Source organism: Girardinichthys multiradiatus, chromosome 23 (assembly GCF_021462225.1).
Source record: "Girardinichthys multiradiatus isolate DD_20200921_A chromosome 23, DD_fGirMul_XY1, whole genome shotgun sequence".
Classification (NCBI taxonomy): domain Eukaryota; kingdom Metazoa; phylum Chordata; class Actinopteri; order Cyprinodontiformes; family Goodeidae; genus Girardinichthys; species Girardinichthys multiradiatus.
Window position 1 is genome coordinate 21,999,548 of NC_061815.1, and position 24,518 is coordinate 22,024,065.

Here is a 24,518-nt window from a genome sequence, read left to right on the forward strand (position 1 = left end):
TCATGTCCTAAGAACGTGGTTTGGATGTGTGGAAATAGATCATATCTGTATCTGCCTGCTAATTGGTCTGGAGTATGTTATCTAGCTCATTTACTACCTACAGTCACAACTTATAATTCAATCAGCCCATTATTAGAGAGGAAGACAATGCTCAAACGGCAAAAGAGAGCTAGGATTCCATGTTGGAAAGGGATTTTGGGTACACTTGTTCCTAGTTATGGTGCTGCTAAAGATTAATGAGTTGTCAGTTGAGTTAGAATATCTTACTGCTTTCACAGAGGATGGTTTCACTGTTCTGACCAAGGAGCAGCAAGCTCTTAGAACAATGAGTTTGCAAAATAGAATGGCTTTGGATTATTTGTTAGCTGAGAGGGTTGATGGTTTTCAAGAATTTTTCTTTTATTTGCGATTATCTTGTAATCAGAAGAAAGGAGTTGTAAAGGAAATTCTTGTATTAAGTGCTCTAAGGTGTTCCAAAGTGTATGACCTTTAGGTTACCTCTCTCCTCAGAACATCTGTGTTAGAGGAGGAAGCTGTAAAAGCCAGTATCAGACATTTAATGGTTAAAACCCATGCTTTAGGGTGATGTTTCAGCAAGAGCAGATGGTCTGCTCGTAGATAACTTTGTTATCCCTGACCCTAGGAGGGTCTAGGGCCATAAAACACAGAGTCTTTGAAGTTGAGGTAACACCCACTTACTCTTTAAATACTGTGTGTGAATGTTGATCGGGGCTCTGCTTCACTGACCAAGCTCAGTGACAGGGTCTTCAAATGCTGAATGCCTTTGAATAAAACTTATAAAGACAAAGCCCGGTTTTGCTCTTTTAATGAGTTAATTTCTCTCCTACTTTGTTAAGAAAATTCCACTACACCACCTTTTGCTTTGATTACTGCTCCACACACTCTTGGCATTCTGTTGATGAGCTACAAGAGGTAGTCAACTGAAATAGTTTTCCAACAGTCTTGAAGGAGTTCCCAGAGATGTTTAGCACTTGTTGGCCCTTTTGCCTTCACTCTGCGGTCCAGCTCAACCCAAACCGTCTCGATTGGGTTCAGGTCCGGTGACTGTGGAGGCCAGGTCATCTGGCGCAGCACCCCATCACTCTCCTTGGTCAAATAGCCCTTACACAGCCTGGAGGTGTGTTTGGGGTCATTGTCCTGTTGAAAAATAAATGATGGTCCAACTAAACGCAAACCAGATGGAATACCATGCCGCTGCAAGATGCTGTGGTAGCCATGCTGGTTCAGTATGCCTTCAATTTTGAATAAATCCCCAACAGTGTCACCAGCAAAGCACCCCACACCATCACACCTCCTCCTCCATGCTTCACGGTGGGAACCAGGCATGTAGAGTCCATCCGTTCACCTCTTCTGTGCCGCACAAAAACACGGTGGTTGGAACCAAAGATCTCAAACTTGGACTCATCAGACCAAAGCACAGATTTCCACTGGTCCAATGTCCATGCCTTGTGTTCTTTAGCCCAAACAAGTCTCTTCTGCTTGTTGCCTGTCCTCAACAGTGGTTTCCTAGCAGCTATTTTACCATGAAGGCCTGATTCACACAGTCTCCTCTTAACAGTTGTTCTAGAGATGTGTCTGCTGCTAGAACTCTGTGTGGCATTGACCTGTTCTCTAATCTGAGCTGATGTTAACCTGCGATTTCTGAGGCTGGTGACTCGGATGAACTTATCGTCCGCAGCAGAGGTGACATTTGGTCTTCTTTCCTGGGGCGATCCTCATGTGAGCCAGTTTCTTTGTAGCGCTTGATGGTTTTTGCGACTGCACTTGGGGACACTTTCAAAGTTTTCCCAATTATTTGGACTGACTGACCTTCATTTCTTAAAGTAATGATGGCCACTCGTTTTTCTTTACTTAGCTGCTTTTTTCTTGCCATAATACAAACTCTGACAGTCTATTCAGTAGGACTATCAGCTGTGTACGGTATCCACCTCCTGCACAACACAACTGATGGTCCCAACCCCATTTATAAGGCTTGAAATCCCACTTATTAAACCTGACAGGGCACACCTGTGAAGTGAAAACCATTTCAGGTGACTACCCCTTGACGCTCATCAACAAAATGCCAAGAGTGTGCGGAGCAGTAATCAAAGCAAAAGGTGGCTACACTGAAGAACCTAGAATATGTTGGGACCACAGCCATGGTTACAACGTGAAAGGCCAGTACAGACTTTCCTGGAACTTTCAAAATAAATTACATTAACCTACTTCCGGCACAGCCAGGAAACGGGGTAACTACGGACTTCCTGTGACGTCACTGTCCAAATAAAAGCACAGCTGTTGCTACATCCTGTCTCTTCCACTGCTCCTCTGCAGGACCAGGATAGGGGAGGCAGCATGCTAATGTCTCTTTGCTGGCAAAAAGACATAAACTCTTCAAACTGCATACAAGGGTGTCATAAGATCACGCGATCATATGCACAAGTTAAGTACGAGTGAATCACTGTTTGTGTACCCGGTATTCATTCATAAAAGGGGAAATTAAGGTATAAGCATTGCTTTACTTTCTCTCTGAAGCCTGCAGAAGCAAACTGTGTTCCAGAGAGTCCCCTGCAGAGACGCGGTCTCTACAAGCCGAGTCTGAAGGAAGGACAACGGCCCCGCATCACCGTGGTTACGGAAATGTGCAGTTGGTTGGCAGACAGAACGAGCCGTCTTTCATCAACAGCTACGGAGGTTAGCTGGAAGCTAACCCTTTGTTCACGGAGCTTTCTTCAAATGTTGTCGTCGCCCGGACAACTCCTCCTCAAAACAATTCAAACGAGGTCAGGGTTTGAGCAGAGAGATATTTAGGATGAAATTATCCAAACGTTTTTCATTTTATGAAGTTGGTTTTTGTTTGTTTGTGTTGAACTCTGCTATCTTGGTGCTAGCAGGCTATCTGCAGCACACATGCTCAGCTTTGTGTTCTGTGTTTGTGTGTTTTTAAAGTTAAGACAAACTTTATTTAAAGGGTGATTTTAAACACAAAAGATTGGCCATAACGCGCCGTCCGCGCTCATGCATTTTAACCCTTTTATTAACGGTATTTTAAAGGTGTGTGTTTCATTTCTGGTGCTAATCTGAGAACAGATTTAAATAACAGAAGAATGGAAATAAAGAATGGAAATATCACAGAACAGTAAACTGCTTTGTTTTACTTTCTCATATCTAAGACTGTCTATCAAAAAACTTTATTTAAATGTTTATAGTCTCTTAATAATTTATTATCAAATCTTATTATCTAATCTTCTTTGTGCTTTCAAGATACTTTTTATTGCCTTATTCCCAAATGAACACTTTAAAACATAAAATATTTAATATAAATGATGTCACAAGTAATTTTTACACATTAGTTAAAGACTTTATTTGCACAGAGTAATTGAATACAACAATGCACAATGGCCTTTAATACATGTCAAAGAAAAAAACATTTGTTCTCTAAAGCCACAATGCCACAGTGAGTGTAGATAGAATATTTTAAATACATGCAAAACAATTTACAAAGTTACAGACATTTGAAAAATAAATCTTGATATTATCTCAAACAAAACTAAGAAAAATTTCAGTTTCAGGATACGATGACAGAGAAACATTACTTTTAATAAGTTATGGTATCTTAGCTAAAATTCTTCTGGTTAAAATAAATATTGCATTTTCAAGCACAAGTATGAGTAGCACAGACAACATTTATATAAACAAAGCTTTGTTTTTAAATGTTTTCCCTGATGCTGAGTCTCACATGAAGCAATGAAGAGATTGTAATTAAGGAGACTCTCACAACATTGTGTTTTTCAGCCTCTCAAAGATCTGTTGGACTTTAACCGCTGGGACACAGCCTTCTCTAACAATGGTGATGATACCTGAACAAAAAGTGAGAGAGACTTCCGTTAGAGTCCGCTGTGTAAAACCAACATGAGAAGAAGGGACTATGTACACTTACCTTCATCAATCCTCAGACAGTTGACCACAGTTGAAGCAACAACTTCATTGGAGTCCCCGTCACAGAGGACCCCTTGGATCTTGTGCCCCAGTCGACTGAGATCAGAAGGAAATAATGGAAAAGTGAGAATTTTTCTATATGCTTATAATGTAGCTGTTTTAGTACCCTGCTGTGTGATAAATGTTTAATAAAGTTCTTTTAGGAGTGTCTTACTTGATGACCATGCTGTGGTGGGTGCTGTCTGGTTCACCACTGGGGTTGGCTGATGTAATAGCGAGGGGTCCAGTGATGTCACATAAGTGGCAGGTCACCGTGTGGTCAGGGACACGGATCATGATGCTATCCCTGGTGCCAACACGGTCATAACTTGCTCCCACTCCTGCAGAAGAGAAGATGATATTTGAGATGAGGATAACTAATTATTTTATTGACTTATGATCAAACTGTCATTAAAACCAGACAGATTTCACTCCACATGCATTAACAAAATGACTCCACACTGTTTACCTAGTTTGAACAGCCAGTCTCCTTTGCTGACGATGCAGCTGATGCCTCCTGGATACACATTCCTCATGAACTCCCACAGCAGAGGACTGAAAGGAGGCTTGGCTGCTACCAGCTGCTCTACACTAGAAATGCAAATGCATATAGGCTTCTCTGCTGGCCGGTCCTGGAAAAAGGTCATATTTGATGACACATTAGATGCACACAAGAAATTTATTCTATAAGAGCATAGTCACAGTTCAACAAATCCCATCATTTTCTTACTTTGATGTTGTAGATTTTCTCTATGGCCTGGGGATTCTTGCAGGAGGCAGCCAGAGCGTACACAGTGTCTGTGGGAATACCACACACTCCTCCCTCTTCCAGAAGCCCAGCAATTTTTAAGAGGCCGCTGGAGAGGCGAGAGCTAGCCACCGGACATGGCAGCTCCGGAGTTATTTCTGAATTAATGTTTTCCTAAAACCAAACAAAATGAAGGGTATATGCTTAATAATCCATGTGTAATGGAAAACTCTAAAAGGATCAACAATTTTGTCATTGGAGTAATTACTTTGATGAGAGGAGGCCCCATTGGCAACACCCTTTGTGAGAAGATGCAGTTTATCAGTGAAGCAAAAGTGCCATAAATGCATACGAGAGACACCATAGCAAGCATGGCAACTGTGGGAAAAAGTAATGTAAAAATGAGCATATATTGAGGTCTATGTAGATTCAAATAACCCATGTTACTTCATTAATGTGGCTTTTGGTAACTTACTTTCAAGCTCATATGGCAGTTTGTGTAGGGTGGAGAGAAGGAAGCAGACCAGAACCACCTCCATGAGTGTTGTTAGAAACAGAAGAACCAGGTTTCTATAAGCAGCTGGAACAGTTAACAAAAAATTACTAAAGTAATCAAAACAAACCAAGACACAAATATCTTCAAGTGAAAACGTGCAGATATCTTACCAATCAATATAAGAAAAGCATTGATGACCAGGAAGGCAATGGCTCCTGCAGTAAAACCATAATCTGCCTCAGTGGAGAGCTGAATCTGGTTACCTGGTGAAAAGTAACTTGAGATCAGATTCCTGTTGGCAACAAATGCTGTCATGCTGTTTATATACTTGCACTGACATACCTGCAAATCTAAACCATGTCCACGTTGCCCAAACAACCACATAGATGGAGGAGATGACTGACCCGAAGCGGCCACCTCCTGTCACTTGCAACCTGCTGACATAGGCCTGGATGACAGCTCCAGAGATCAGGAGCCAGGGGATGGTCAGGTGCAGGAGGGAAGGGTTTATACTCATACTTCTTGAATGAAGAGCTGACAGAGCTGCTACTCCATTTGAAAGATAGAACAGAGGATCTGAGGTCTGATCAGTTTGTGGCAGCACATCCTGATCTCCGTGTTTGGACCTGCATCTCAATGCCCTACTCAGCTGCTCAGAGGACATTGGCTGTGGTCCTACAGGTATGAGGGACTTTTCTGCAATGGTGTTGATGAGACGGGTGAAGGTGCCGTAGATGGAGACTGCAGTGAAGAGAGAACAAACTACACCAGAGAAAATGTAGTAACCCTGCAGAGGGATCTGAGGGACTGTGGAGACTGTGAGCAGGACAAAGAGCAAGTTATGGATCAGTTCCAGGACGTCCATGTTCAGGCTCCCCACACAAAGCACCAAGGCTGCCACCACAAAGAACCAGTCCCCTACCATTGCTTGCCTTCCAGAGAACACTTTACTGTCTTCCACTATTAACACAGACACCACAAACTCATCCCAAGCTTTGATGAGCCAATATGTGGCGTGGAACCCAAACTTTGTGGTGTGGTAGCAGTCTTGGCGCAAATGAGCGTAGTAGCTGGAGAACAACTGGGCAACTGAGATGATTGATACCCATGCAACACCTAAACCAAATGATTTCATGTACCCAAAGCTGTAGAAAGTAAAGATGAATGGGGCAATGGAGTCACAGAAGAAACCTAAACCCATTGGCTCTGCATATTTTGTGTTTTTCTTCTTCTCTTGGCCTCCACTTTGGGCTTTTCCTGAGTTGGGGGTCCCTAGTAGGAGAACATTAAAGAGTGGGGTCCCAAAACCTTTCAGGGCTAGACGCTGAGTCAGACCTTTGATGAGAAGAGCGGCTGAACCATAGATGGCAAAGATCAGAATGAGCAACTCCAGAACCCCAGAGACCACCAGAGCCCAGGAGTCTGCTGCTAGAGCTACTGCTTCAAAGATCAAAGTGGCCGTGATAGCTCCAAACACAAAAGGCATGATGTAGTTGACCGTGGCAGAGCAAAACGCAAGAAGGAAGGACAGGAGAATGTAGGGGACCAGGCCAGCAATTGCTGACTCTTCTATAGACAGAGATAAATAGTGCTTCATGGAGTCATTGAGAGACGTGTTACTCATCATAATGTTGGATGAATTGTTCATTATCTGATCTACCGATGATACCATATTTAGATTTTCAGACAAGGCACCATAGTAGATTCTAGTAACACCATAACTTCCCCAAAGAGCAGCATAGCCAATGAAGGCAGTACCGCTCAGGTGGTCGTATTTACGGAAGGAGAGCAGTCCAGCCACCAACTGGCATACACCACCAATCAGGATGAGATGTACACCTTGAAAAAGAGTTGCAAAATGACAATAAGTCCATCTTCTTGGAAAATCTAATTATGCTTTATTTTGTTATTTTGTATCCAATTTTACCAGCAAGAATGTTCTCTACTCCAACTGGAGCTTTGCCACTGTGAGCTGTATTGAAGTTCTGAAGAAGTACAAGGAATGCACTGATCCCATTTGACAACATTCCTAACACTCCCGGTTCCCCATAGAAACTGGCAGGAAACCCATCTGATGCTGCCATGTTTTGTTCTGAATCTACAATCAAATTGAAACATAAAAGAACAACACAGACCAAACAATAAATATCATGAAACCAAACACTTTTGGAGCGCACAAAGCTTCAAACATAATCAAAATGTTTCATTAATCAGAGCAATTGATATGTTTGCATGTTCTTTTACATGTCTTGTGGGAATACTTTCTAGATAAAACATTCTATTGTCCTGGAGTCGTTTCCTGTCTCATCTGTATAGTCATGCATATCTGAGACCTGCTGGTCCTGCTTTGTCAAGAGCGAGCAGAGTCAGTGTTGCAGTTTGACAAATGTAAGAAACAAGCCTGTAGTCACAGTTCTTATCACTAAAAAGCAGCACTTTACTCTTAAGAAAAAAATGTTTTCAACCCCCAAAACTGATTCCTTTCATTTCCTTATTGTAGCAAAATTGTTATAGTTTTGTCAACTCAATTTGTGTTACATATAAGATTGTTTGTTGTCGTGGAGTATCCCTCAACGAAATATAAAATGAAAGATCAGAAAGGTAACTAAGAGTAAGGAAATAAAACCATTAACATGGTATACATGTTTCTGGGATGCAGAGAGGCTACTGTTAAGCCCAAATTATTCAAATACCTGACAGATTTAGGCTTAAAGTAATCTTTTAGTTTACCAACAAGTTTCTTCTGACTGGAAGTAATGTCAACATTTCAGGGTCCCGACTTTATTGTAAAGCTAACTCCTTGGTTAAATAAAAAGTCATTTTGAATCAAATCGACCAACTGTACGAATACCTTTGAGCTTAAAGGAACATGCACTCACAAAAACATGCCTCTTGTTAGTAGCAAAGAAAAAGAAAGTGAAGTCTTACCTGTTGATGTCCCTCAGACAGAAGAAGCTTTGATTTGTGCTGCAGCAGGGATGAAAGTTCGTAATAAATAGGACATATGTAGGAGGAGTTCATGAAAATTCCCCCACTCCACAACACATTCAACATGCTGAGAGAGATGACATCACTGGCTGACCCTGCACAAAGCTTGAGCTCTTTCCTCCTCCTCCCCCCTCCTTGAGGATGGTGATGATTCTTGGTGTCACAATGGGGGACAATGACTACCATGGAAATTCTTCATTTTGATTCTGGCCGTTTTTTGTGGTTATTGTGTGTTCTGGACTATATAAGACAGACAGGTTTACAACTAGAGAAGCATCAGCATCCTTCAGAGAAAAGCTGCTGGAAGCAAGAGGAACAAGAAGAAAGTCTCTGACAGGAACAAGTTGAAGCCATGCTCTCAGTGCTACAGGTAAGAATGAAGCTGTTTCTACATTTGTGAATTTCTAGGAATTCACTTTTTTAGCTTCTGATTACGATCATAAATAAGTAGAAAGAGCATTTAAACATAATTTAAGAAAACATTTTCCTCATTTTTAGACTAAACCCTCAATTTATTCTAGAAAAAAAAATATTTTTCTGTCTTTATTAAGACTAAATGTTAAGGTACAGTTCTTGTTAAGGACTTGGCTTAGTTCTGGTAAACCACACCTGTTACAGCATTTACACGAGAGGAAAAGGACCTGATTGATATTCATTAAAGTGAGTGAAGTCCACTCTGAGTCACACAGTGATAAAGAAACAAACTGCAGTGTTTTCAGCTTCCTGAAACAGACTTGAATTTTTAGAAACTAGAACGTTAAAGTCTAAACCTCGTCTAAAGGTGTTTGAGGTGTAACCAAGCGTACTCTGTCCTCTTTGGCTTGCAGAAAACCATCCGGCCAGTTCAGGTTGCCAGAGGAGTGCATCAGTCTGCAGTTCAGGGTAAGAGTTTCTGCTTAATTTCTCATTTCCCATAGCAAAAGGAAACATGTTTTTACCCAAGCTGGCTCCTGTTGCGCCACATTTTTCAGCTCATACAAACTAACATTTGTTCTTCCTCTCCATCCTTTACCTTGCTGCAGTCCTGAAGCAGCCGGGTCCTGAGGACACGGTCACAGGAAGTTTTGGGAGGTTCATCAGTGAAATCCAGCCCCAGCATTTGTCTCCTGTTGTGTTCCAGCGCAGTAAAAGGATGGTGCTGGACAGCATCGGGGTCGGCCTCATTGGAAGCACAACAGACGTGTTTGAACTGGCCCTGCAGCACTGCCAGGTAAATCAAAACCTTTATTAATATCTTGCAAATCAGTGACCTTATATAATCAGAGGTGCTAAATCAAGGGAGACTTAGTTTGGGGACCGATAATAAAAGGAGGAAAAGATCAGTGGTTAAATAAGTTTAGTCATGAACAGATTATGTAATACATTTTCTCCTCTGTGTCTGATGACCTTTCAGCACATGTATGCTCCTGATTACATCAGCTCTGTGTACGGCCGCAGGGACATCCGGCTTTCCCCAACACTGGCTGCTTTTGTCAATGGAGTGGCGGTGAGTATGAATTACTGGAACAAGTTTGGTCTCAGGTACAGGAACTGCTTTTACTCAGCTGTTCCAACAGCCTGCTTCGTCACAAACAACAGGGTTAGCTTATAAAATAAAAAAAAGTCAGCTTGTCCTAAAACTTTCCATCAGTACATCTGCTTCCAGAGAAGCCATTTGAACATCAAGCTCGTTTCATCATAAGTTTCTTTTTAAGTCATTTTATATATTAAACACACTAGACACAGACAAACAAACTCTTTGCAAAGACTGACAGCAGGAGAACTGAGTCTACTGAATTATAAACTGCTGTCAGTTTAACTCTGATTTATCAGCATCTGATGAATAAAGTCTTTTTGCTTCCAGACTCACTCCATGGACTTTGATGACACCTGGCATCCAGCAACTCATCCATCAGGAGCCGTCCTTCCTGCTGTGTTAGCTCTCAGTGACATGATGCCAGCCAGCTGTAAACCCAGTGGTCTGGACTTCTTACTGGCATTTAATGTTGGCATCGAGATCCAGGGTCGCCTGATGAGGTTCTCCAACGAAGCTCGCAATATTCCTAAAAGGTCAGTTCCTCAGATTTGAAGTCACGTTAGACCAAGATGAAACTTATTTAGTACAGAGCTTCGTGTATGTAGCTTACTTGTATCCACGAGTTTGTTGACCTCTGGTGCTGATCTCAGCACTGTGGTGTACAAATAGCCGCTGAGGTGCAGCATGCAGTCTTTTAGTGTTGTCAGTGAGTTCTGAATGGAGCGTAATGAGGTTAATTTTAGCAGAGGCTCTGTAGCATTTGCACAACCAGCCAAGTGTAGGAAAGAGGGTGTGTGTTTCGCAGATTCAAGTGACCTGACTCCCCTGCTTGTTTTACTGAGAAACAAACAAAACACCTTCAAACACCTTAGCTGGAGATCTGGTGGTTCTGTTAAAATCATGCTCGCAACACATTGGATTTAAAATATCTATTTAGTCACCAGCATGAATGGTTGTTTACTAAACTATCTCTGTTTTTTGTCAGGTTTCATCCTCCCACTGTGGTTGGTCCTATGGGAAGTGCAGCAGCCTGTGCTCGCATCTTGTCTCTGAATCCCTCTCAGTGCAGTCATGCCTTGGCTATAGCTGCTTCCCTGGCTGGAGCTCCGATGGCTAACGCTGCCACTCAATGCAAGCCCCTTCACATCGGCAACGCCTCACGTCTGGGGCTTGAAGCCGCCCTTCTGGCCTCCAGAGGCCTAGAGGCCAGTCATCTGGTCTTGGATGCTGTTGCAGGAGTGGCCGGCTTTAATGCTTTTTATGAAGATTATGTGCCACAGCCTTTAGATTCACCCCATGATGGCCATGCATTTCTGTTAGAGGAGCAGGACATGGGCTTCAAGCGCTTCCCTGCCCATCTGGGGATGCACTGGGTGGCAGATGCTGCAGCTTCTGTCCACAAGCTTCTTGTGGGAGTTGGTCCTGGAAAGGTCTTCACAGATCAAGTCCAGGACATCTTGCTCAGAGTCCCCCTATCTAAATACATCAACAGGCCTTTTCCTGAGTCAGAGCATGAGGCTCGTCATTCCTTCCAGTTTAACGCCTGCAGCGCTCTCCTGGATGGTGAGGTGACCGTGCAGTCCTTCACCCCAGCTGCCATGAGCCGCCCTGAGCTGCATGCTCTGCTGAGCAGAGTTCGGCTAGAGCATCCCCATGACAACCCTGCTAACTTCAACCTGATGTACGGAGAGGTCCAGGTCACACTTGTAGGAGGAGACATCCTGAGAAGACGCTGTGATACCTTCTATGGTCACTGGCGCAACCCACTGACCATCGAGAGCCTGAGGAAGAAGTTCAGGAGCAACGCAGAAGTGGTGCTTCCATCAGAGAAGGTTGAGCGGCTGGTTGAGGTGGTGGACAAACTGGACAGACTTGGAGACTGTAAGGACCTGCTCTCACAGCTACAATAAAGATTAGCAAACCTACACTACAAAGCAACAGGGCAGAGTAACCTTAAAATGAGATAAAAAGCATATGGAACTTTATATTTATACTGAAAATACTTTATCATCAGGAAATGCTTCTTTTATTAGAGAACAAAGACATTTAAATACTTGCTGGTATGTCAGGTTGTATATCTTTAATCTACACTAGAGAAATCTAAAAGAAATCTTCAATGTGAATGAAATAGAATGTGATCAAAGCAATGTAGGAAAATGAATTGCATCTGCACTGGGTATGTTCAGGTATTAATGTTATATAGCGCATTTGTTTACCATTTGTATATATTTTATGTTTGTTCTATTGCATATATTTTGAAACACTTGTTTAATTTAATCACTTAAACATTATATCACAGAAATGTAGCATATTTGTTTGTGTTTTCATCCTAATAAACTTCCTGAATTACTAAAATTGTTGTTTGGATGCATAATTCCTGTTAAAAAATGAATGTCGTCTTCTGTACCACTGAATACACACTCATATCTTTCTGTGGTGACGCATGAACAGTTTTCCACATCTTGGGCTCATCAACAACACAAACATCTGAAACAATAGTATAGAGGTCTGCTCCAAAATAGTTAGCCCCCTTGGTTCCAGACATATCATCTGATTACATTGCTTATTGAATATGTATGAAATTGTTTTACTGATGACATATCATCAAAGAAACAACATAGGCTGCAAGGTGGAGTAGTTGGTCGCACTACTGCAAGAAGGTTCTACTGCATAAAGGTTCTACTTCAGCATCTTCCGTACTTTTTGTAGAATCTCTACCCTTCCACTGCTTTGGATCTCCGAGTTTGACGATTAACCAAGGATTAATGTAGGATTAATTGTTGGGTTTTTATCACCTGACAGTGCAGTATAGGTATTACAGCGTAATTAATTTCAATCCTGTATGAGCAGATTGTTTTCAAAAATGGAGGGAAAAATAGTTATTTTAGGAGTATTTGTTGTGACTGAAGAACCCACCTCGATACTCAATGAACTTTCCTCACACAACCTCTTCTACAGAAACTGTTAATGGACTTAGTTTGAATGAGGTGTGGCACAAAGACACTGACATCAAAATGGTAAATATAGCGCTTTCTCAAGTCAGAGGACTCCAAAGATCTTTACTTTACAATCAGCCATCCACCCACTCACACACTGACAGTGGTAGGCTATATTTTAGTCACAGTTGCCCTAAACAGAATCAGTGCCACGAAGCTCTCTGACTCCCATCAGCAGGCATGGTGGGTGAAGTATCTTGCTTTCTCTGTCTAGACAGTATTGGTAGCTATATAACTAAAAAATATGGTCATGAATGGTACTAGTTACATATAGAAACATATTAAAATGCATTAAGACACATTGAATTGCTGACTGCAAAATCATAAATGAGTTAAATTAGGAGGTCAGTCAAGATTCACCCCTCTATTCAATTCAATTCAGTCCATTTATATAGTTCCGATTTACATGTTGTCTCAAGGCACTTTACAAAGTAAATTACATCGAATCATACAGATTCCAAGTCAAATATATACATTCCAATTGATTCTAGTTATCAATCGATGCAGTCAAAGTCATTCTATTATTAAAATTGGCTAAAAAGGTTTCTATCTAAGGAAACCCAGCAGACTGCATCGAGTCAGTGACTTGCAGCATTCACTCCTCCTGGATGACCATTTGGAGACAGTGGACAGTCGCTTGCGTTGGTTCGTTGATATTGCAGCAATCTCTCATATTGTAAAAACAACTGACTTGCCTATATTGTCAGTAGGTGGTGGGAATGATAATTCACATGTTTTATAATTTACTTGAGGTAGGAGGCTCATTTCCTGTAAATGTGTTATTTTAATGATTATTGTAGTGATCTATAAGCCCTATGTGCTTTTTGATAGGGTCTTGTCATTCAGGTAAAAAGTACTAACCGTATTGATCTGCAGAAACCGCTTCATTATATGAGTTGAAACAAAACCAATAAAATGTCACCTAAATGGTCCTCTTTATAAAAGTCAAAGACCCAGAGTTTTTCCTGTGATGTATGTCATTACTCCACCTTGATCTGTCAAGCAGGTAAATCGTTTTTTGTAAATCATTTAAAAACAATCAGCTTTTGGCAGGAATGGTTTTATCACAAAGCCACAGAAAGAATTGACTGCCTTGTTCATGTGTACACTTTTTGAACTGAAACAAAAGGCTTCAAGGATTTTGCCAGGAACTCAAGGAACTTCCCCATTCTGGTCTGCAGTTAATGAGTTTGGTGGTTGCTGGGTCTCTCTATCATACACCTGCCAAGTTTAGCCCTGCAAATGGCACCATTAAACAAACTCACCTTTACAGTTTTATGGAGGGGTTTCTGATAAAAAATTGTAAGGGTAAAAAAAACCTAAAGAGGGAGAAGGAAATTATTAACTTTTAATGGTACTGAGTAAAGAAAGTGGCAGTAAGCTTTACTGTTGAGCAATTCTTTCCTATTATTGATATATTTAGTATGTGTTGAGCATTGAATGTATATAATGACAAACCTCTTTAAAAATGCTAAACATAAAACTATGGATCAGTTCATGTTAAGTTAATTCTGCAGAACATCCACAGTAAAGTTCTGTTAAAAGAGAAACAGAAACGTATTGTTTTACCAAACTTTGATAGGTAGAGAGAGCCAAATAATGTCATTAAAAACACCTGGGGTGTGGAGAGATTCTGAGAAGACAGAAGCAACAACAGATCAGAGACACATATCTCCAGAACAAGAGAAACCTGCAGAAATTTACATGGGGAAAGGAGTGAAGAAAAACACCACCGTACTAAATGTATGTGAATGGATAGCTGACAGCTAAGTTTGGGTCTACCCAGCAAACTGTGAGGAGGCCCAGAGTCACCAGTACAATGTATCAGCAAATAGCATAGAATATAGAAGAAAAAAAACATTACAGAGGATGAATGTATCATTAATCCATTTGAAAATAATATCACCCAACTGTGGACTACATTTTATGTGCATATAAAAGTGTAAGAAGGTTAATTACTTGTTTTAGGTGGGACTTCTGGCATCAATGGAGCAATAAGAAAAGATCTGCCCTGTGAATCTATGCTTCCAGTAAAACAAAAAGGAAACACATTTAGATGGTTTATCTTGGAGCTGATAAATGCACACATTACAAGAGAAAGGGTGTGTCTCTGTGGAGTAAGTCAGTCCAATTCAGTTCAAACCCATTTATTCATTTAGCATCTGTTCAAGGAAAACAGATGGTTCAAAACAAAGTTTGGTTCAAAACAAAAGATCAAACATGAAAACAAACTTGTAATTGTGATTATCCTACATATATAAATGTGAGAAATATGTGAAGAGTTAACAACTACAACAGATACCACAAAAACACGTGGAGATGTTTTTCCCCTTCAATGTGTCACCAGTTAGAATCATTACATATTTAATCGCCCATAGCTATACATCCAGATAAACCTGTGCATGTGAATATGCATTCATTTTTATTACAGCAGAGTAAACCAGGAAACGTTTGCACCGTAACACAGTCAGTAGCCGTTTCTGATAAGGGAAATACGACTCTTTGCCCTGGACCCCAATGTGTCGGAGGATAACAAAACTGGTCAAAATCACTTTCTGTTTCCAATACGAACACCTTTAAATTATTTTTCTTTAAGAGAAAACCAACATTGTGATGGATAATTGTAAGAAATTATTAAATAAGGATCTACTTGATCAAATAAACCCACAAATTGAGGTGGTAATGCTGTTAATCTTTGAATCAGTGTCTCAACTTCACAGTCTGTTGACTGCACAAGGTTTCATTTAAATGGATATTTAGAACAGAAGGAAGTATTTTTATTGATGCACAGAAAAAATACCAGGAAGTGACAATCTTCTTAATATGTTTACTTTTAACAGAACCTGGAGCCATTTTTATTAACTCAACAGGAAAGAGGAGATTTCTAAAAAAATGAGGTCAATGAACTGCACATGGACACTCATTTTCTCTTCACCTGCATGAAACTCTGCCAAACAATATTGGTGCAATCATAGTGCCAATAGATGAAGACATGAGCTTCTCTGCATCTATAGTTGTGACATATATGAAGTTCCCACAAAATGATGTTTCATCAGGAGGCTTTTGTTGGGTGGTGAACATATTTTTACTCAGAAATGACAGCGGTTTATTGCACCTAATATTAAATGTGATCAATTTTAAAGCTTGAACTGAATCTGAATGTGAAACTTTTGTTCAAAATAAAGAGATCACATATAAAAACAAACATGCTGTTGTGATTATTCTATATATTAAAATGTGAAAAATATTTGAGTGGGGAACAACTACGACCTCCTATTGAAAAAGAGCCTCATCCTGTTGAACATGGTGGTTTTATCCCTCACAAACACAATGAGATTGTTTTTTCATTCAGTGTCATCAGTGTGGATCATTATATAACTAATCATGCACACCTGTATGATAAAACATCATGATAAATCTAGACATATAAATGGGCACTACTGAGTCTAAAGATTTCACAGGTGCTGAAAAATAAAAATGAGTTTGCACCCCAAACATCTTTTCTATTGCTTATTGACATTTCCAGCCAGCTGAAGGGAAGTGGGAACCCCCTGTGTTGTGCACAGTGTGAGGCTGGTAAGCAAATATGGCAGCACTAAATTTATTTTGTTCTTTAAGTCTGGAGTGAATTTAAACATGAACAGTTCAATCAGTTTTACAGAAAAAAAGATTCTTTAAAGCACAGTTTGAGATATATGAAACTGATCACAGATTCTTCTAAAAACAGTTTGTGTTGGTAAAACCTAACAATTTAAAAAAATACAAAAACAGAAATAGAAATAAAAATAGCATTCATACAACAACAACCACTGGTCATAGTGGACTGAGAATCAAAGCCTGCCATCTAGTGGACAATTTCTGTGCTTCTATTCTACTGTCCCTACTTTATGTAATGCTTTTAGAATATTTTCAATTTGTTTAAACATTTTCCTCAAAATTTAAAAAAATCTAATAAAAGTGTAATTGTAACTCACTGCACAGTCAATTTCACTTTGTTAAGAGATTTCTATTTATTAATGTTTAATCATACTTTGTAATATCTGTAATGGTAAGAACTTTCAGATGTTTTATTTTTAGAAGAAAAGCAACATGAAAATCATATGGCGGCATTTCAAACAACGATTAATTGGTATTAAATCAAATGGATTTTACTGCACATGCATTTTCTCTTCACCCACATGAAACAGCAGCAAACAGTGGTGACAAACGAAAGACATGAGCCTCCCTGCATCTATAATTGTGAGATACACTACCAGTTAAAAGTTTTAGAAACAATTTCTCATTTAATGGTTTTCTTTATGTTTATGACTGTTTACATTGTATGTATATTGTCATTGAAGGCATCAAAACTGTGAATGAACACATATGGAATTATGTAACAAATGAAAAATTGTAAATTAACTTTAAATAGGTTTTTTTATTTTTAGATTCCTTTAGCCGGCCTTTGCTGTGATGACTGAAATATTAACCTTTGGTCGTCTCTCCATAAACCTCTGGCAAGTTTTTTCACAACTCATTGAAAACCCATTTCAGGTGACCACCTCAAGAAGCTAATGGACAGAATGCTAAGATAGCAAAGCAGTAATCAAAGCAAAGGGTGACTATTTTGAAGAATCGAAAATATACACATTTGTAGAGTTATTTAACACTTTTTGTTTACTAAATAATTTCATGTGTGCATATTCATAGTTTAGTTGCCTTTGGTGAGAATCTATAATGTAAATGGTCATGAAAATAAAGAGACCCATTGAGTGAGAAAGTATATCTAAAAGTTTTGACCGGTAATGTAGATGTTGTAGATGTAGATGAATGGAGCGTAATGAGGTTAATTTTAGCAGAGGCTCTGTAGCATTTGCACAACCAGCCAAGTGTAGGAAAGAGGGTGTGTGTTTTGCAGATCCAAGTGACCTGACTCCCCTGCTTGTTTTACAGAGAAACAAACAAAACACCTTCAAACACCTTAGCTGGAGATCTGGTGGTTCTGTTAAAATCATGCTCGCAACACATTGGATTTAAAATATCTATTTAGTCACCAGCATGAATGGTTGTTTACTAAACTATCTCTGTTTTTTGTCAGGTTTCATCCTCCCACTGTGGTTGGTCCTATGGGAAGTGCAGCAGCCTCTGTTCGCATCTTGTCTCTGGATCCCTCTCAGTGCAGTCATGCCTTGGCTATAGCTGCTTCCCTGGCTGGAGCTCCGATGGCTAACGCTGCCACTCAATGCAAGCCCCTTCACATCGGCAACGCCTCACGTCTGGGGCTTGAAGCCGCCCTTCTGGCCTCCAGAGGCCTAGAGGCCAGTCATCTGGTCTTGGATGCTGTTGCAGGAGTGGCCGGCTTTAATGCTTTTTATGAAGATTATGTGCCACAGCCTTTAGATTCACCCCATGATGGCCATGCATTCCTGTTAGAGGAGCAGGACATGGGCTTCAAGCGCTTCCCTGCCCATCTGGGGATGCACTGGGTGGCAGATACTGCAGCTTCTGTCCACAAGCTTCTTGTGGGAGTTGGTCCTGGAAAGGTCTTCACAGATCAAGTCCAGGACATCTTGCTCAGAGTCCCCCTATCTAAATACATCAACAGGCATTTTCCTGAGTCAGAGCATGAGGCTCGTCATTCCTTCCACTTTAACGCCTGCAGCGCTCTCCTGGATGGTGAGGTGACCGTGCAGTCCTTCACCCCAGCTGCCATGAGCCGCCCTGAGCTGCATGCTCTGCTGAGCAGAGTTCGGCTAGAGCATCCCCATGACAACCCTGCTAACTTCAACCTGATGTACGGAGAGGTCCAGGTCACACTTGTAGGAGGAGACATCCTGAGAGGACGCTGCGATACCTTCTATGGTCACTGGCGCAACCCACTGACCATCGAGAGCCTGAGGAAGAAGTTCAGGAGCAACGCAGAAGTGGTGCTTCCATCAGAGAAGGTTGAGCGGCTGGTTGAGGTGGTGGACAAACTGGACAGACTTGGAGACTGCAAGGACCTGCTCTCACAGCTACAATAAATGTACGTTGTATCTAATTTAAATATATAATATGGATAAAGGGCCTCTGGAAAAAAATTTTTATTGTCTTATGGCAGTTTCTTTTGAGTTTAGCTGTTACCAATAAACACACATCTGTAAATATTTTATCATCATCATGCTGCTTTAAAATGTATTTATTCTGTTGCTCAAATTATTTTGTTTTAGGGTCATCTTAATATAAAGGGCTTTTGTTCAGCAGTTCTTATAAGCTGATGTGTAAATAATGTGAAATCCATCAAATGTAAAATTCTTAGTTCAGATGAGGAATTTTGGCTTGAAGTTTATTACATTTAAAAAACTATTTGTGAATAGGATTTTCTGTTAAACTGAGCTTGTTCAACATCATAATGTAAAACTGACGTGCTTGTCAGTGTGTGCTTAACAGCAAAATGTACAAACATAACAAAAAAATATTTCTTTACTGAAAGAGTAAACTAAGTTTTACATGTTGCACTTTTGTAGAATGTGGACATGGTTTTAAAACATGCTTAAAAGTCAAACTATGCCAATTATATGTGTTTTTTTACATTATACGGCTGTATAAAAATATGTGTGAAAATATTACAAAGGAACATTATCTATTGTATAAAAAATGAACATCAAATAAATGTACACAAAAGTTCATCAATAAACCATAGAGTTGTATTCATAAAACTGTTGTCATAATTCTTTGTTACAGTAGTAATACTTTATAAATCTATTAAGATCTAACAAGTACTTTTTATTTTACAACCTTTTTTAAAAGATCCTTGAGACTGATCACTTTGTAGTACAGTAGAAATAAGTTTTCTCTGTATTCTTCTTTTGCAGTTTTTAATAAATTACATTTTCTAACACCATGAACCAGATTTAAATTGTCCCATTGCACTCACCCAAGATCTTACCATATACGCAAGCTTTAAGTTTAGCCACTGAAACAGTTTTTTTCCTACTTTTGACAAGTTGTCTGATAATCTAAGAATAATATTAATTGCCTGAAAAACAAATCTCAATAAGGTGGTGAACTGCACCATGAGGTGGAGGATTTGTACTAAGCTTTACAATGGAAAAGTACTGCTGCCAATCGGAAAGTGAAATTTCACAATAACAACAAATATTCAAAGCAAAACATTTTTCATACCTGCTGTTTAATTACTGAATAGAACATTGTAAAAATGTAAGATGCTGTGCTGAAACTAGTGGAAATTCATGATGCTAAATAATTTTTAAATCCTCTTAAAATACGTTTTTACTATTAAACTAGACTCAGGGGTTTAATTTAGTGTTTAGGACTCTGAAGTGTGTTGGTTATATGGTAACAAGTAATGTTCACAAACAAATATTAAAAGGAAGGCTGGTGTAAGACAACAAGCATTCATTAATTCAGGGACGTGGGGGAATGCTGATGTGTGCTTTTACTGCGAAGAGCCTGGTCATTGGTGCAAGGGATTGTCCCTACAAATGCAGTCCACATGTGGAATATGGATGGCATGGACCTAGGGGAGGGCTTGCGAGACGCCCACAAAGGGGAAGAGGTGGTCCACCACGTGGAGGCCAACAGCAGCAGCCTTCACTCCAATTGCCAGCCTGGGATGAGCCCGGTCTCTGGCCAGACCACCACTGAGGGTCCCCACAGAACCCCCCGGACAGAGGGACTGAGGACCCCTTACTGTCCGTGACGGTGTATGGACAAAGTCTTCCTTTTCTAGTGGACACTGGGGCTACATGCTCAACCATCAAACAAGCCCCTCCCAACACTCTCTCCACACGGACTACCACTGTCATGGGATTTTCTGGGGCTAAACAGGTCCTACCTTACACCAAGCCCCTAAGAACTGAAATAGGAGGGCAAACTTTGAACCACGGTTACTTAGTGTCCGCAGACACACCAGTAAATTTACTGGACAGAGACATGTTGATCAAAATGGGCGCAACCATTCTGTGTGGTTCAGACAGTCCGCCTGAACCACACTGAATGGGTGCATCTTCCTAATGGCACCCAACTTTCATGTGGCAGCAACACACACTTTTCACATGGACAGTATTTAATCCAGCCCTTGTCTGATCCTATGGCTGACATTTACTGGGTCTTGCTACACCCAGAAACCACAGCATGCAGAGGTGTTCTCTCTTCCTTCCTTCGGTGGAAATTCTGGATCTCCACCCTGGCACCCTACATTTCTCCTCCTGACCCCCCACATGTCACCCTGTTTTATGACAGAAATAACTGTGAATGTTACCAGGAAAGCTTTGCTGATGAGCTGGAAGGTGAGACATGGGACATTGTCACCACTGATATTTATGTAGCTCCAGAAGGCATTGTCGCCTCTGTCAGGTTGACCAAAGAACAGGATGTTTGGTTTAAAATGTGGTCTGATAGCATTCCGCATGTTTCTTTAGCCCTCCATCCAGGACATGAAGCACGTGAGTTAGGGGGGGTGTTAAAACGCTCCCTCTCCCTACAGGATTGGCATTTCTCTTCCACTCCTAACCTCTCCTATTCACCTTCAGGGAACACTTATCGCATTCTTAATCATTCCACAGATGTAGGCACCCTGGAACATGTACAGTTAGACAGACATCATGGTAGAGAAAAATCAGATCACCCACTGGCAGCTGCAATTGTACAAAGCATGCCCTCTACACTTTGGGCAGAAGGTCCCACGGACGTGGGCCTCATACACTGTACTCCCATTACTTTTCAGCTTACTTCTGATCAACCAATCTGGAGGTCCCAATATCCTCATAAACCTGCTGCTGAACTGGGCATTAAGGACACAATTGAGGGTCTGTGGAATGCCGGTGTATTAGAGTCGGCTGACTCCTCCCCGTGGAATAGACCTATTTTACCAGTTGAGAAAAAAGGGAAATGGAGAATGGCACACGATTTGAGGGCCGTTAATGCAGCACTGTCCACACCTACTGTCCCTGTTCCAAATCCTTATGTCGCTCTCACTAATCTTACTCCTGAACATGCATGGTTTACATGCATTGACCTGGCCAATGCTTTCTTTTGCCTGCCTTTAGCTGAAGAATGCAGGGATATTTTTGCTTTCACCTATGGATCACATAGGTACCGATACACTCGTTTGCCACAGGGTTTTGCTCTCTCCCCAGGAATCGTAAATCAAGTTCTTAAAGACTCCTTACAGGACTGCCCACTTCCACCGCATACTACACTCATCCAGTATGTTGATGACATTCTTTTGGCCACACCTACTGTAACTGAATGTTTGGAGGCCACTGCTGTTCTTTCACATTTAGCCAAGACAGGCTATAAAGTCAGTAAGCTTCAAATCTGCAGAAGACAGGTGGACTTCCAGGGCCGTGTGGTCTCCCAGCTAGGAACTAGAAAGTCACCTGCACACCAATCTGCAGTACTTTCTCATCCCAAACCACTCTTTGTGAAAGACATGTTGTCATTTCCGGGCTTTACAGGTTACAGCAGATCATTTGTCCCTGGCTACACTGATCTCACAGCTCCCCTTAGAGACTTAGTGAAAAAACAGGGCATGAGAAATCTCACTGCCCCCTTGGAATGGACCACAGAAGCTGAAGAAGCTTTTATCACTCTCAAAATAAGCTTATCCCAAGCTGCACACTTGGCACAACCTGACTACACACTTCCATTCTATTTTGATGTTTCTGTAACAGCACACACAGCCAATGGCGTGCTGTTTCAGAAAAAAGGGGGGGGAATAAGAACAGTGCTTATGTACATAAGTGTTATACTTGACAACATGGAACAAAGACATCACGAATGCACCAGACATGCAGCAGGGATGGCTAAAATAATCCAGAAAACAGCCCATGTAGTTATGGGACACTCCCTCCACATTCTCACATCACATGGAGTAGTGGCTTTTGTGAACTCAAAGACATTCACACTATCACCACTGAGACAACAGAGATTGAGCAGGGTGCTGGAAGGTCCTAACATTACATACACACATGAAGGCATAAACATGGCAGACAGAATGACATCAGGAGAACCACATGTCTGTGCAGAAAAAGTTGAGTTTAATGAAAAAATCAGACCAGACCTACAAAGCACATCCTTAACAGAGGCAAGAAACCTGTATACAGATGGTTGCTGTTTCAGACATGACACAGAAGGACTGAAAGCAGCGTATGCAGTTGTGGAGGACTCAGGGTCAGACTTTGTGACAGTGAAAGCGGAAAGACTGACAGACACACAATCAGCACAGAGAGCAGAAGTTTTGGCAGTGAAAGCTGCCCTAGAATTAGGAGAAGGACAGAAAGTAAACATTTACACAGACTCAGCATATGCCACAAGTACAGTGCATGTTGAACTAAAGCAATGGTTGAGAACAGGATTTAGAACAGCAAGATAGAAACCCATCAAGCATTAACAGGAAAAGAGAAGGTTGGCTGAAGCATTGTTACTACCACAGGAGGTGGTGGTTAATAATTGCAAAGGACACGACAGTAGTAACACCAGAATAGCACAGGGGAACCAGGCGGCCAACCAGGTGGCAAAACAGTGCGTTGGTTACCAACCCAGAAACATGTTGTGTTCAGAGGTAGGGTGGACACCGGAACCCACTCTGGAGGAAGTAGTGAAACTACAAAAGGGGGCCTTACCAGAAGAAAGGCCAGTTTGGAAGGCGAGAGGAGGCAGTGAGGACCAAAATGGACTTTGGAGGAGTCCAGACGGACGTCCAATCCTGCCACCAGGACTCACTACAGCAGCCCTGGAAGAAGCCCATGGCATGGGGCATGTAGGGACCACACAAATGATAAAAAATCTCGAACACTGGTGGCATCCTTATTTAAAACCAATGGCAGTGCATTGGATAAACTCATGTGAAATTTGCAGCCTGGAGACTAAGTTGTCCTCAGTCCACCTCCATTTTACGGAGGGGAGTTCTGGTGCCCGCCTGCGGCTTCTGGCTGATTGGATCCGAACTATTTGTCTACAAATATATCTGGGTGAGAAGTTGCTCTGTATGATATAATGTATATTATTTTTTATTACACATTAACCATCATCTCCTAACTAATTAATTAGGTTCCGGAGTTGAGAGAGGGAGGACATCAGCTGAGGGCCAAGTCCCCCTGTCAAGGAATACAGGGAGGTTCTTATTGGTAACAATAAGATAAAGCAAAACACAGGGTTTTGCGGGTGGTTTTTTCAATTTTCTACACCTCATAAAGGAGAAAAGCCAGACGGCAGACGTGCCGCTGAACGGGTAAAAAGGGAAAAAAATGGTTCCGGAACCTTGAGGCATCAGGGGTGTCTCCTTCTTCATACTATAATTTATAAAATAATGAAAGGAAAAGGTGGGGATGATTGTGTTAAATGTGCTTTAATTTGGAAGATAAGTTTGGTTTTCCACAGCGTGGAAGTTTGAGTGTAAATAAGTTAAATAGTAAAAAAAAAATAATAATTTTAAATAGTTTAAAGTAAAACACTTGATGGATGGAGATGGGAAAAATAAAAAACATAAGAAATAGATTAAAAAGCACAGAGTGCATCACTTAAGGGGTAAAAGAGTAAAAATTTCCTGCAGGTTTCGTTTGTCTTAAATATTGCGATCAGTCGGAAAAGAAGGTAAAAGTGAAAAGGTACATTAGCAAAAAGAAAGTTGTTTTAGAAAGGAGTATAGTACATGTTGTGGAAGGAAGTGACAGGTAGGTGGACAACTGACTGACTGACTGATAATATTTCTGTGTGCAAAATCTGAACCTATACTAAACTTCTCATCTGCCTCTCACACACACACACACACACAAACACACACACACACACACACACACACACACACATATA

At 40.9% G+C, this 24,518-nt stretch overlaps 3 protein-coding genes across 3 annotated transcripts; 2 read left to right on the forward strand and 1 right to left on the reverse strand.

The window, feature by feature from the left end:
* Positions 1 to 3,381: 3,381 nt before the first annotated feature.
* Positions 3,382 to 8,265, reverse strand: si:ch211-153b23.3. The gene is made up of 11 exons (XM_047354305.1): positions 8,151 to 8,265; positions 7,150 to 7,320; positions 5,565 to 7,061; positions 5,393 to 5,485; positions 5,202 to 5,306; positions 4,995 to 5,104; positions 4,709 to 4,900; positions 4,448 to 4,610; positions 4,154 to 4,319; positions 3,941 to 4,035; positions 3,382 to 3,860 (listed from the first exon to the last, which is right to left on the reverse strand). Exons 2-11 carry the CDS (start codon positions 7,304 to 7,306, stop codon positions 3,775 to 3,777), a joined length of 2,664 nt encoding a protein of 887 aa, XP_047210261.1. The 5' UTR covers positions 7,307 to 7,320; positions 8,151 to 8,265; the 3' UTR covers positions 3,382 to 3,774.
* Positions 8,266 to 8,461: 196 nt separating this feature from the next.
* On the forward strand, positions 8,462 to 11,952 carry LOC124860946 (cis-aconitate decarboxylase-like). Its single transcript, XM_047354557.1, has 6 exons — positions 8,462 to 8,580; positions 9,038 to 9,092; positions 9,233 to 9,420; positions 9,604 to 9,696; positions 10,054 to 10,259; positions 10,712 to 11,952. The coding sequence occupies exons 1-6, from the start codon at positions 8,563 to 8,565 to the stop codon at positions 11,634 to 11,636; spliced, it is 1,485 nt and encodes a 494-aa protein (XP_047210513.1). The 5' UTR covers positions 8,462 to 8,562; the 3' UTR covers positions 11,637 to 11,952.
* A 5,589-nt stretch (positions 11,953 to 17,541) lies between these two features.
* On the forward strand, positions 17,542 to 19,066 carry LOC124860059 (cis-aconitate decarboxylase-like). The gene is made up of 2 exons (XM_047353036.1): positions 17,542 to 17,546; positions 17,800 to 19,066. The coding sequence occupies exons 1-2, from the start codon at positions 17,542 to 17,544 to the stop codon at positions 18,722 to 18,724; spliced, it is 930 nt and encodes a 309-aa protein (XP_047208992.1). The 3' UTR covers positions 18,725 to 19,066.
* The last annotated feature ends 5,452 nt before the right edge of the window (positions 19,067 to 24,518 follow it).